We start from the raw sequence: 15,391 nt of genomic DNA, 5'->3' as shown, positions 1-15,391 counted from the left end.
GGTTCTGACTATTTCCCTTGCTTTCGCGCAAAACAGTGAGAGAGAGAGGGGGGTGGGGCGGAGAATCATAGTGACGCATGGTGGGGGGTGAAACAACGCAAAACAAACTCAAAACTAATTCTTACGTTTTCTAAATACAATTATACGATCAAAGTAAGGAAATAATAATTCTAAAATAAATATAACAATAATTATGAAATAATCGTATAATAAAAATTTCATAAGTATTATTATTGATTGTTGCATGACATTTGTATTGAATAAATGATTGGTATTGTTTGTTTTTTCAAAATTTAACAACCACCAATCGCGCATCCATTTGTCTTTTATTCCAGATTCTGTTATTCGTAATAATATTTCATTGAAACGATTTAAATATGGCGTTGTTTTTGGTAATAAATAAACTAAATAACGATTTTTCTGACAAATGTCTGTAACCTTTGTCATAGCTTTGCCGTTTCTTATTTTTGACATGTAAATTAATATTAATTTTGTCGTTTCATGATAACACGACGTATTTTGATATAATATTAAATGTTCCACGCATTCATTTATACTTGACGTTGTTATCATATGTTTAAAGATGGTATCATTAGCAAAATAATGTTTGAAAAATGGAAATGATATGTTTAAAAACATGATCTTTATTCCTTGTTGTAAAATATCATGATAATTGTTAAATTCAATTTCAGATTCAATATTCGTATTGATATTTAATAATTCTTCATAAAATATGTCTAAATAAAATATACGAACTGTCATTATTGAAAGAAATATCATTCGTACGGATAATTTTTCATAGTTTGGCGTAATAGCAACACCTAAGAGTAAACTGATGATATTTATTGGATCGAATATAATAGAAATGGATTTTGATAAGCTCGAAACAATCCAAAATAAAATGGCAATAAGCAATGTAATGAATAAGGCAAATATTACGTGTGAAAAATCTATTTGTTTTTTCATGAAAATTCTTGGTACCATTATACATATATCGTCAAATTTCACTGGAACGGTATGCACTTCGGAAATTAAAAAGGCTGAATTTAAACATAACCTATACAATAAATCCAATTCATTCAAATTCTCTAATATAATTTGAAATTTGCCATCAACCATAGTAATATTTCTCTTGATTTTTATTTTTTCATCGACTATTAAAGAAAAATTCATTAATTCAGACCACGTATTAAATATTTTGCCTGATAAACCTCCCAAAATGATCTGACCAGTTTTCGAATCTCTTACAATTTCTTCATAAGGTGGTTCATCGTTGATATTTGTTTTTAACTTGTAACCATGTAAATTGTCAATTTTATATGGAAACAATTGAATTTCATCATTCCACGACAATCTTGTATAATATTTAACAAACGGATTGTACTGATGAACTGTTAAATTTTCAACAAATTTCTTATAAACGGACAATTCGAGTATCGTAACATCCAAAAAATGCAATTTCCACATTTGTTGCATAGTCGAATTGAAATTATTTTCGTCATCTTTGTCGTTGACAATCCAAAGTATTTTTGGTGAATCACTTGTAGGCATTTGCGAACGTATTGAAATACCAAAATCTTCGATTACACGTTGATCCAATAATTTGCTTTTAGATGTAACATCAACAACAAGAGTCGTAGAAGTCATTTTGAAATGATATTTTTCTGACTTTATCAAGGAGAATGGCTCAACGATAATTAATCGTCTTGATTTAATGAAATCATTTAACGCCGTATCTATCACTGTACGCATTTCTGTATCTACTTTTTTAGATGGAATTTCAAGATCTATTGCAAAGATAATTTCTTGAATATCTTCAGTCACTAAGACATGTTTAATGGCAAGTTTTAATAATGTGACATTGAAATCACTAAATGTAACACGATGAAGATCAGCAAAAACTTTGCTAATCATTGTCACGTATAAAAAATAATTCAACAACAACAACAACAACTTCATCGTTTCATAAATTCTTATATACTTATCTCGCTTCTGGTTTTGTTCATCTACCCTATTGACTACAAACTGAACACACATTATCAACTACGTTAGATAATATTTCATTGTAATGAATGTTTCAACATTTTTGTACAATTGTTTTTTTTTAAATAATAATGTATACTATTACAGTAAATAGGTTCCTTTAGTCATATATTTTCATAGAGAAAAACATTTGAACCTTTCAAACACATTACACCAATCGATAAAGTAAATAGTCTAAATATAAGAAAACACATTTGTTAAATTTGTTATTTTTTCTTTTTTTTTTTTTTTACAAAGCACAAGTACTATTATAGAGAATAACAAATAGAATAACGTTTATGGTATATCGGATATATTATAATATGACATATATTGTATTTTTCATGAAGCGACAATTAGTTTGCCATCAAGGTTAAAATACTTTTTTTTTTTAAAAATACACATAACAAAATTGTCATCGTTACATACTTAAAGTTTCGAGTAACATTATGTTTGTCATAACATTCCCATCACCGTATCTTTTACAGCATAAATATGATATACAGATAACTCTCCTATAACACGGTAGATACGTTCGTAGATAATGCCATGTTGTATGAGGCCCAGAGTCATTACAGAAAAGGGGGTTACAAAGAGAAATTGGAAATACTTTAAGTAACACTGTATTTTTAAAATGGCAAACCTCGCCGCAGCTGTAGAAGTACAATGTTGGTCAAAGGTTTTTTGAAACGAAAATGTGTTATAGGATGCCATATTATAGAAGGTCTACCTGTACACAAGGTATTTATGCTAATTTAATAATTAATATATATATATATATACTTAACATTGCTGTAATTGTTCTTCAATTATTCTCATAGAATTTTCATGCTATTGTATAATCCGCAGAGTACAAATATTCCTCGAACCGACGCATTTCTTCTTGTGGATCCAGTTCGATCATATCATCCTAAATAATATTAAACATAATCATAAATAAGATAATACAACTACAACAAAAAAGTAGTCTGATTTGCAAAATGGATGAATGTTCAAATACATAACCTAAAAATAATAATAATAATAATATTAATAAAAAAAAAAAAATGAATAACCTCTTCGATAGTTTCCAGATCGATGATATCGTCAGAATTATCTTTTATTTGATGGTGAACAGATATTATTGTTGCATCTGTGCTAAGTAAGGCACTTAATCGTTGTAAAAATGACGACAATTTGATATAATATGTATTATTATTCGATCGAGTGTCCGTAACTGTATTTAGAGTCAAATTAGGTAGTAGAATAAATAATCCATGAAGACCAGATTTTTTTTCTTTGATAGCACAATTTTTCTACAATGGGATCTCTTAAATCATCATCTTGCTGAAAATCAAGTGAAGAGAAAAGAAAAAATTTGACATTAGTCGAACAAATTTCGTTTCTACTTTCTTTATCAAGAACTTTAGTGATTTTCGAATGCTCCAATGAATTACTAGAGGAATCCATCGTCATTCTCTGTAAATCGAAAATAGCTTCGATTTCAGAAAGAGAAGAAGCTTCTTTAAGCAAATCACTGAAGCTCGTTGTATCAACTTCATCGCGAACAACAACCGTTGCTCCACTATGGCGCCATTTAAGGACCCACTTTTCACGATCTTGGATTGTCTTATTAGAAACTAAGAATAATTTGTTAACTCCTTGTTCGATCATCCAGTCGATCAGTATTTTACCAAAAGTATTGAAACCCTCAACGATGAAGTAACATTTGTCATTACGGAAATAATATTGAGGGATCAAATTGAAGACTTTAGTTTCTTCTTCCAAATTGATCAGGACCTGCAATCAAATACATTATTCGTAAGATTATACATTTTTCAAAAGAAACTTAATAAATAATCAATTACTTTTCCATAATGTTGACAATCCTCTATGTTTGTTTCTTCCATTGTTCCATGAAGATTAATTCTTCGTGATAGAATTGGTTTTATTGCACCTGTTTGTAAAGCTTTTCTCATTATTTCCGCTATTTCTGTAATCCTTTTGTGAGACAACTTAACAAGGTTTTGCAAACAGTAGCTGTGCATACTTATGGAACGATTAAAATGATATAGTTGTATCGGTTTGTAATAAATCTCTTTAGAATCGTAAATTAGTACAGAATATTTTTCATTTTTAACAATGTCCAAACAAAATTGTATATCGTTCAAGGTGGAATAGTTAGCAATTACTAAATCTAACCCTTCGTTGTTCGTAATATTTTTAATATAAGCTCTATATTCTTTAAGATTAATAATATGAGATTGTGGTAAACGTGATTGCATCGATTCGATGATTCGTTTTTCTTCTTCCGTTTCGTAAGTAGTATAAACATCCAAATTATACGACAAAGATAAATTGATGATAGCTTGTCCTACGTCGCTAGCACCGTAATGTATTAATACAGTTTTGATTTTATCAGAGTTATGTCTATCCAAATGCAAAATACAAAAAGCTGCAAAATAAGCTTGTGGAATTGTTGCAGCTTCTTCGTAGCTCAAAGTGTCTGGAATAATCCAAGTTAAATCTGGATGAGATAAAATTTCATTACTTATGGTGAAACTATCAACTAGTCCCATTACTCTACGACCTTGTTCGTCAATTCCTGAATATTCTGTCATAGATATCTGTGATTTTAAACTGAGGTTATTTTTTAAACAATGCTCGTAAACATTTAAGTCGAATGCAGCATACTTTACATTAACGACACTATCATTTTTTTCTTTAATCAATGGTAACTCTTCCATCCATTCTAATGAACCTGATAAATCCATTTTTGCTTGCCAACGCGAAGAGTAATTAGACGATTTCATTGACACTGGGATCCATTTGTATGTGCCCCATACGCCGTTGGGCAATAACACGTTTTCACGAAGATTTAATTTTATTTGCGATCTATAGAATTCATTTTGAAGCGAGAATTTCGGTGCTGTTGAGTCTTGTATGTCAACAATTTGTAGCTTCTTATACCCTGGCTCTCGCTTTATAGCTTCTAGTATCTCAAATACATCATTTTGGATATTAGTGTTAACCAAAAATATCACATTGTCATATTTAGAATCTCGTAAAGAGATCGTTAACTGATCTATACAATTTTCTTGGTTTTTAACGACAACTGTTCTTTTTAATTTGTCTTCTTCTTCTTCTTTTAAAATGACGTCATTAATATCCGTTTTCTTGATATTCTGAATAAATTGAAGTTCATTCACGACAATTTCCCAAGCCCTGTAGTCAACAACTATTTCTTTCAAATTGATCCCAATCATAGTTATTCCTGGACAAGCTATCGTGTTTATCACTTTATCAAACTTCATCGGTAATGCTAGAAAAAAAAAAAAGAAGAAAAATCTTGAATATTTAGAAAAATAAGCATCATAATTTAACACGTTCACGTTGGCTCGTACCACACCGGTGGTCCGCAATGAGTTCTTATTGGGCAGTGCTTACTCACCTGTGATAAGCATTCAATTGTACTATTAGATGCTTAAAATAAAATAATGACAGTCCCACAGCGAAGACAACGATAATGGAAGCCAGTGTGAACGTGTTAATAATAAACTTGAAAGATATTACCGTTGTTATTTTGTATTTGTTCCTTTAATTGTTCCACATCGATAATGAGTTTTTCTATCTTAGTCGGAATCAAAATATTTGTATTATTCCCACTGTTAATGATATGCACTTGAATTAATCCTTCTAATAATAATCTCCAATCATTGTTACATTCGAATGTACCATTGGAACATGATCTAGAAAGTCCCCTAATAATATTGTAAGATTCTCCATACTTGTAACCACGTAAAAGTAGATTCATGTAAATATCTTCTTTGGATAAAATTTCTTTCTCTTCTTTTTGTAAAGTGATATCAGAAATATCATTTCTCTCAGTTTCCGTTAAGCCTATTATTCCAGAAGCTATTAATTCTTCATTGCTGCTTATTTCAAATGATCCCGTACCTAAGGAGTGCACATTATTAGAAAATATTCTTAACGAAATTTTCTATAATTAAATTGCAATATTTACCTTCACATATTGAAACCGTAACACTTATTTTGCCATTTCTAGGTACTTTTAGTAATTTATTGCAAATAACAATATTCCGGAGTGTTAATGATTTGTCAGTCTTATTTAGTATTAAATTTGAGTACATATTAGTAAGTAGCTTCAAATAAACAGCTGGGGTTATGATCACATCATCGTCAATTTGAAAATCTCGTAAAAATTGGTATTCGTCTGATTTCAAATTCAAGGTAAACGAACGTTCTCCAACTCGTTGTTTCGTATGAGTTATAGATAAGCTCACGTACCTATCAAATAAATAAACAAATATATTTATTTGTAATATACGTTTAGAAGTATTACGAGTGTCCATTATTAAAATAAATTAAAATATTCATTTATTTATGATTTAAAACATTGATTAATTTATAATTACTTTTAAACTCTTGCCCCAACATGGTGGCAATTAGTAAATTTTATTTTCAGAAATGAAGCCTTAATAACCCTTGTCACGAAAGATTAAACTAATGTTTGTTTCGAACGGACACAATTTTATCTAATATTTAATAATAACTTAAGTAAGTATTTAATATTAACAAAAACAAATACACTAACCAATCGGCACTATGTTCCCATCTGACATGAGAAGAAATTGATGGTGTTCCTCTAGAAACAGGATATGAAATTTGTGGATAAAGCTTTCCTGGCGTTATGGGATACCCTAAATTATAAAGTTTTCCTAAAGCGGATAATATTAACATTGTATTGTCCTTGTGATTGCGTTTTGTTAATGCTAAATTAATGATATCGCTGTGCAATGATGTTTTCAAAATTGCCTGTAGTAATCCGTGAGGAGAAATTTCAATGGTTACAGCATTATTTGGTATGATTTTTAATACTTCTTCGAATAAAACAGAATTAAGTAGATTATTCGTGTGATATTCCGCTGAGGAAAAACGAGCTTCCATTAAATCCCATTCTTTTTCTGGAACAGACGTGCTTATCCAACGTTTACTGCGTTTTTTCGGTTGAGGTATAACTTTCTTTAAGTATTCCAATAATTTTGGACCAGCTGGGGCAATGTAACGACTATGGTAAGCAATATTATTTGTTGGAACGGTTTTAGCAAATGTACCATTACTCTAAAAATAACAATTGTTAATGATACTCTCTCTCTCTCTCTTCAAAGCTTATATTATTCACATTATCTATTAGATTTCATTGAATAATTAAACATTACCTTTAATTGTTTGACAAAAGCATTTACGGATTCGGTAGGTCCACTTATGGTAGAACTTCCAGGACCATTATGACAAGCAACGTCAATGTCTTTGGGACAAAGATGTCTAACTTGTTGATAACCAAGACCGATTGCAGCCATCGTTCCATGTATTAGTTCACTTTCTACAGAAGCTAAACCTCGAGAGAGAGCACATAAAATCATTTCCTCTGCTGTAAAGCAACCATCCGCGTAAGAACAACCCAGCTCACCGACGGAATGTCCAATCATATGATTTGGTTGCACACCAACGGCGTATAAAATATCAACCAAACCAATCTACATAATAATTATAAAAAATAAGCTTAAACAATAAACAAAATATAAGAGATAATATCAATACAAATACAATTACTTGTATAGCTGCAATTCCCAAAAAACAATTGATCATATTGTCGTATATTTTTGGATCTTTGTCACAAATAATATGCACAATATCGTAACCTCGTGGTTTTAAAACTGCATCACATTTTTTTATTGCTTCGGCAAATACTGGTATCTTCATCAACGATTCACCTAAAATTGCGACAATATTTTTGATACACAATCTAACACTAACTTATTTCTATATATTTCTATCAAAATACCCATTCCAGTCCATTGAGATCCCATGCCCGAAAAGACGAACCAGATTGGTCGGGAATTATTTTGTATCAACTCTATCGATTGCTCTGGATTGGCTTCTTCCGATTCTGGAATTACTATATATCCAGAATATACAGAATGCACAAATGGTTTCTTGCTAATATCATTTATTAATTGATAAAATTCGTCATCTCCTTTATTTTGCTGCAACTTAAAAGCATACGTACATTATTATTACTATGATCTGTTCAGTAATTGATCGTAAATCTGAAAAATACTTACAACGTTAAAGATCGATGATATCATTTCCTGACTTCTACAAGAAATCACAAAAAGTCTTGGCATATTATTAGTCTTAAGGTCTCTCTTTTTTTTCTCTTTAGAATAACGCTTAAGAATAATGTGTGAAAAGGAGCCATTTAATGAAACAGTGTTTACTGCAGCATAATCGCTATCCACCCAAGGTGTTGGTTTTGTAACAACTTTTACTCGTCCATCTTGAAGACATTTCGCATCTTTCGGTGGTTCGTCGTAATGAAGATTCGGAGGTATAACTCCCGTCTCCATAGCAATTAATACCTACAAATTGATACCATGCAATAATAGTAATAGTGGTATCTACAAAATTAAACACCAATTACACTTGAGTCAAGAATGATTTACCTTTATGATAGAATTTAGTACATTCGTGTTTATTGTATGACCAATGTTTGATTTGATCGATCCTATTAAAAGTGGATTTGATGGATTTCGATCTTTCCCATAAATTGAATCTATCGCTTTAAGTTCTTCGCGATCCATTAATTTGACCGCTGTTCCATCAGCTTCGATATAATTTATATCAATCGGTTTCAAACCGCAACGTATTAAAGTTTGCTTCATTATTTCAGCTTGGAATTCTGCTGTGGGATATAGGCAAGTGTTTTGTGGAATATTATCACCGTACATTGCAAGGGCATTAACAACCTCGGCGTAAATGCGCCTTGCATTTTTAGCTCTTTGAAGAAAAATCGCTCCTATCGATTCGCTTCTTGAAAATCCACTAGCTTTCTCGTCAAAAGATCTATTCACTCCGTCGGGTGACAACAAGCCTATCAAAATAAGTCTTACTTTTATTTCTTTTAATAATAAAATCAATATTGTCAAATGATAATTGTATTCATTGATTTTACCTAAGTTTGACAAGTGGTACGATACTTGTGGATGCAATATTGTGATTCCAGTACTAATGATCGCGTAATCACAAATTTTAGCCTTCAAAGCTTCGTATGCCCTTTGTATAGCTACTCCTGAAGATGAACAACACGAATCCATAGTACAACTTGAGCCAATGAAATCCGAACAAAAGGAAATTCGGTTTGATATCATAGCGCGGCAGCATCCAGTAAGATTATGTCCAGTTTGCTATGATAATAATGACAAATATGATAATAATGAGGACAAATGATTTATTTGATTAGCACCATTTGATTACCTCCATTTTTTCGTAGAACAGAGATTTATCTGACTCGCATAAAGTCAATGCACCGTAAACATTCGTCTTTGTGTTTCGTAACTCGACAGGATTTATTCCAGCGTCGGTGATCGCTTCAAACGTTATTTCGGTTGCCAATCTTGCTGCCGGGTCAATAAAATGTGCCTGTCTTACATTGATTCCAAAACAAAGATTATCAAATTTGGTTACTTGTGACATTGTCCCAATACGCGCTGGAACTCTGGGATCGTCTAACAAATAATCATATATTCATAGATTTGCATCAATATTATCGATAATCTTCATAAGTAATAACTTTAACCTGTTAACCAAGCGAGACGTATAAATACGTCAAACATATTTTGCTTCAAATGTTCCCTGCCAAGTCTCTCTTTTACTTGACTTCTTATTCAGATCAATTGATTTTCCTTCTTTAACAAAAATCAATCATTATATTTACTTATTAATATTAACTTATGTGCTTTGTTCTATATTGCATTTTGCACAATGCAATGCAATATTTTATTAGAAATATATTTTTGTGTAGAGAATTAATATTTGTTATAACATATATTTTCAGTGTATTAATTAAATATGTGTAATGGTAAGTGTATCCCACTGGTGGGATACACCTGGCATGGGACGTGTTAATAGCTACATGATACAATAAAGTATAAGATACAAACCTTTGTACTTTATATATAAATAAATGATATAAATATAAATATATTTCATAGTCTTCTAATTTATTTGAAGCATAAATAATAATAATAAATAAAAGAGGTGTATAATTAAAAAAAAAGGCAACTATTCGATTAACAGGTTAATAGTTGTAGATAAAAATGAATGAAATTTGTACTTACTGAATTTCCATCTTGTATGATCCGAGGACACGCAATCTTTTCCATTAAATAGATTTTCCATTAACTCGTTGATATTATCACTCTTTGGAAATTTTCCAGATATTCCAGAGATGACAACTGCATCATCGTCAACATCTATTAACGTCATATTATTATAATGTGTTTATTGTACAAGAACAACAATATTATCGAAATAAACTCGGTTTGTTCTCGATGAACCTTTTATATATAAAACCATTTGTACGAATCTTTTGTCTCTCTTTTTTTTTTTTTTTATTTAACACTAAGAATACATTTTTAATTATATTTTAATTCAATTGACAATATAAATAATAATGCACCATTTTAAATGGAAATTTATTCGTCATTTATAATTTTTTTTTTTAATTTTTTTTATGATATATAAATAAACTGCATTGTAACATATTCGATGCATCTTTGACACACCTTTGACATTAAGCCGTTACTCTTCTTTAATATTTTTGTTTTATTTTGTTATATATACCTTTATTTTGTTATATATTATATTCTTAATAATTTTTGTTTTGTTTTGTTTTTTTTTTGTTATATATACCTCTTACTCGATTTAACAAAACTTTATTACATTTACAATTAATTATTTATCTTATTTTTACTTGCCTTTCAAACATTACATTCTATCGTGTTTAAATAGAAAATATTTAGTTACTGTAAAAACAATATGGCGGCTGATATATGTGATTTATCATTATTTATTACAAAATTTTATTTTTATTTATTATTATTATTAATATTTAATATTATTGATGTAATAGCTAATCGTACATCATTAACGCATGATGATTTAATATAAAAAAAATTAAAAAAAAAAATATAAACATATTTATAACGTATAATTTGTTTTATTAACAAATAAAACAAATTATCTTTCAATAAAATAAAGCCGCATTAAAAAAAAAAAAATTTTCAAACAATACATTCATCGTTAAATATATATTTGCATACAATTTCAATTGTTTACGTTTTGGAGTTAATTTTCAATTCGTAATATATCACGATGTGAAATGCGTATCCCTTGTAATTCAAATAAACTTATGCAGACTTTTGTATTATTTATATAAGAACAACAGGGAGGAATGATGAATAAACTTTACATTCTTTTATAATACTATTTATATCCAAACTTATTCCATGTAAATTAATCGTATTTAGGAATATATTATTAATGCATTTTTTTTTTCTTGACACGTATTTAACTCTTAATACGCATTGTTTTTTTTTTTTCGTATCATCCTGTTTATAATGAAAACGTAACGAAAGTAGATATTTACAATAGTAACAATTGTTTTGTACTATTATTATTATTATTATTATTATTATTATTATTATTATTATTGTTTATCGTATAAAACAAGAAATATTCGTTAAATTTTCAATCGAATTACAAAATAATAGGCCAGTAGCGTGAAAAGACATTTTTCAAAAAATTGTCAGTCAACAATATGTTCATTATTAACACCCAGTATCATAGATATTGATTACTTATTATAAAATACATTTCTTTAATTAACAATTTATGTAATAAAATATTTAATACTAGGGGTGCCCCGCCATGCGTTGCTATGGTTCCCAATCAGTCCCAATACACACGTCTTTAAGTCAACGAATTACCTTATACCGCCATCTGTTAGAATGATATACACTATCCTATCTTTCAAATTGGATGAAACTGCATACAGTGTAGAAAATTTAATTAAAATCGGTTCAGTATTTTAGGAGTTCATTGCGGACAAACAACGTGACACGTAATTTATATATATTTGGGCTAATAATTTGAATAATACGTGGCCCATTGCTGGGCCCATTAATCGGCCGATGCTAAATATTTGTAATGGGCCGATGCTAAATATTTGTAATGGGCCAATACTAAATATTTGTAATGGGCCAATACTAAATATTTGTAATGGGCCAATACTAAATATTTGTAATGGGCCAATACTAAATATTTGTAATGGGCCAATACTAAATATTTGTAATGGGCCAATACTAAATATTTGTAATGGGCCGATACTAAATGCCGGTAATGGGCCGATACTAAATGCCGGTAATGGGCCGATACTAAATGCCGGTAATGGGCCGATACTAAATGCCGGTAATGGGCCGATACTAAATGCCGGTAATGGGCCGATACTAAATGCCGGTAATGGGCCGATACTAAATGCCGGTAATGGGCCGATACTAAATGCCGGTAATGGGCCAATACTAAATATTTGTAATGGGCCAATACTAAATATTTGTAATGGGCCGATACTAAATATTTGTAATGGGCCGATACTAAATGCCGGTAATGGGCTGATACTAAATATTTGTAATGGGCCGATACTAAATGCCGGTAATGGGCCGATACTAAATATTTGTAATGGGCCGATACTAAATGCCGGTAATGGGCCGATACTAAATGCCGGTAATGGGCCGATACTAAATGCCGGTAATGGGCCGATACTAAATGCCGGTAATGGGCCGATACTAAATGCCGGTAATGGGCCGATAATAAATGCCGGTAATGGGCCGATACTAAATATTTGTAATGGGCCGATACTAAATATTTGTAATGGGCCGATACTAAATGCCGGTAATGGGCCGATACTAAATGCCGGTAATGGGCCGATACTAAATGCCGGTAATGGGCCGATACTAAATGCCGGTAATGGGCCGATACTAAATGCCGGTAATGGGCCGATACTAAATGCCGGTAATGGGCCGATACTAAATGCCGGTAATGGGCCGATACTAAATATTTGTAATGGGCCGATACTAAATATTTGTAATGGGCCGATACTAAATATTTGTAATGGGCCGATACTAAATATTTGTAATGGGCCGATACTAAATATTTGTAATGGGCCGATACTAAATATTTGTAATGGGCCGATACTAAATATTTGTAATGGGCCAATACTAAATATTTGTAATGGGCCAATACTAAATATTTGTAATGGGCCAATACTAAATATTTGTAATGGGCCAATACTAAATATTTGTAATGGGCCAATACTAAATATTTGTAATGGGCCAATACTAAATATTTGTAATGGGCCAATACTAAATATTTGTAATGGGCCGATACTAAATGCCGGTAATGGGCCGATACTAAATATTTGTAATGGGCCGATACTAAATATTTGTAATGGGCCGATACTAAATGCCGGTAATGGGCCGATACTAAATGCCGGTAATGGGCCGATACTAAATGCCGGTAATGGGCCGATACTAAATGCCGGTAATGGGCCGATACTAAATGCCGGTAATGGGCCGATACTAAATGCCGGTAATGGGCCGATAATAAATGCCGGTAATGGGCCGATAATAAATATTTGTAATGGGCCGATACTAAATATTTGTAATGGGCCGATACTAAATATTTGTAATGGGCCGATACTAAATATTTGTAATGGGCCGATACTAAATATTTGTAATGGGCCGATACTAAATATTTGTAATGGGCCGATACTAAATATTTGTAATGGGCCGATACTAAATATTTGTAATGGGCCGATACTAAATGCCGGTAATGGGCCGATACTAAATGCCGGTAATGGGCCGATACTAAATGCCGGTAATGGGCCGATACTAAATGCCGGTAATGGGCCGATAATAAATGCCGGTAATGGGCCGATAATAAATATTTGTAATGGGCCAATACTAAATATTTGTAATGGGCCGATACTAAATATTTGTAATGGGCCGATACTAAATATTTGTAATGGGCCGATACTAAATATTTGTAATGGGCCGATACTAAATATTTGTAATGGGCCGATACTAAATATTTGTAATGGGCCGATACTAAATATTTGTAATGGGCCAATACTAAATATTTGTAATGGGCCAATACTAAATATTTGTAATGGGCCAATACTAAATATTTGTAATGGGCCGATACTAAATATTTGTAATGGGCCAATACTAAATATTTGTAATGGGCCAATACTAAATATTTGTAATGGGCCAATACTAAATATTTGTAATGGGCCAATACTAAATATTTGTAATGGGCCAATACTAAATATTTGTAATGGGCCAATACTAAATATTTGTAATGGGCCAATACTAAATATTTGTAATGGGCCAATACTAAATATTTGTAATGGGCCGATACTAAATATTTGTAATGGGCCGATACTAAATATTTGTAATGGGCCGATACTAAATATTTGTAATGGGCCGATACTAAATATTTGTAATGGGCCGATGATCAATACACATTAATGCTTATTATAGAATCGTGAATTCCATGACCATAGCTGTAAATGCCGCTTTTGATTTAGTGACGAAAAAAGCTGTAAAGGAAGAAAAAGTAATACACCAGAAAAAAGGACTTCCCGAGGACATTCTTACTGTTTCTGGTGATGGCTCTTGGTCAAAAAGAGGATTTTCTTCTTTAATAGGAATAGTTTCTCTCATTCTCAAGTTCACTGGAAAATTTGCGATGTTACAATTCGATCGAGTTATTGTAACGAGTGTGCGAGGAGAAAAGGTCAAGAAAATACAGCTAAATTCCTCGCCTGGTTTGAGGAACATAAACCACATTGTACAGCAAATCATGCAGGTAGTTCGGGCAAAATGGAGGTTGACGGCGTGGTTGAAATGTTTTAAAGGTCAATTGAGAAATTTGCTGTGCGGTATGGTTCTTATATCGGCGACGGAGACACCAAGACTTTTAAAATGCTGCTTGACTGTCATCCATACGGTGAAGATTTCATTGTGAAAAAGTTGGAGTGTATTTTGCATGTAGCAAAACGTATTTTCAAGCGCGCTAATGAGGCAAGAAAAGCTCTTATACAAAAGAAGAAAATTCAAAAGAAAAAATAAACATTCATTTATATAGTTTAAGATTCAATTTAACAAACCCAACAACTTTTAGATCGATATCTTTTATAGTTTTCTTGGAAAAAAATTCGCGAAAATAGCCTTTTTTTTAGGTGCTCAGAGTAGAAGGTCCCCTTAAGAAGATTACCGACAGGTAAATGAAATTATTTACATCGTTTACTCGATGGTAATATGATTAAATTTTTGTTTTATCTTATAATGTGTTTGTACTTTTATAATATCAATCGTTTATTTATTTATTTATTTTTTTTTTCAAATAAAACATATTTGAAGATCTTATTTAAATTATCTACCATGTAATTTATGCAGTGACATTTTAT

General features: G+C 31.2%; 2 protein-coding genes across 2 annotated transcripts; both read right to left on the bottom strand.

The window, feature by feature from the left end:
• Nucleotides 1-53: 53 nt before the first annotated feature.
• Nucleotides 54-2,757, bottom strand: LOC149033748 (uncharacterized). The gene has a single exon (XM_089169745.1). The coding sequence runs from the start codon at nt 2,035-2,037 to the stop codon at nt 115-117; it is 1,923 nt and encodes a 640-aa protein (XP_089025871.1). The 5' UTR covers nt 2,038-2,757; the 3' UTR covers nt 54-114.
• Nucleotides 2,758-2,817: 60 nt separating this feature from the next.
• Nucleotides 2,818-10,359, bottom strand: LOC149033747 (fatty acid synthase-like). Its single transcript, XM_089174967.1, is given in 12 exon segments — nt 2,818-2,932; nt 3,078-3,296; nt 3,298-3,801; nt 3,870-5,443; nt 5,575-5,958; nt 6,026-6,309; nt 6,590-7,143; nt 7,242-7,559; nt 7,636-7,796; nt 7,868-8,075; nt 8,148-8,444; nt 8,529-10,359. Coding segments are annotated over 12 exon segments (5,292 nt in total). The 5' UTR covers nt 9,234-10,359; the 3' UTR covers nt 2,818-2,848.
• Between the last annotated feature and the right edge of the window lie 5,032 nt (nt 10,360-15,391).

The sequence above is a fragment of the Polistes dominula genome, unplaced genomic scaffold (genome assembly GCF_049000335.1).
Source record: "Polistes dominula isolate Pdom_NZ unplaced genomic scaffold, Pdom_raw_medaka contig_29, whole genome shotgun sequence".
Classification (NCBI taxonomy): Eukaryota; Metazoa; Arthropoda; class Insecta; order Hymenoptera; family Vespidae; genus Polistes; species Polistes dominula.
This window is presented reverse-complemented; position numbering and strand designations above follow the sequence as displayed.

What these genes read in the sequence shown, in the direction of transcription:
- LOC149033748 (XM_089169745.1), bottom strand. Translation starts at nt 2,037, where the DNA reads ATGTGTGTTCAGTTTGTAGTCAATAGGGTAGATGAACAAAACCAGAAG.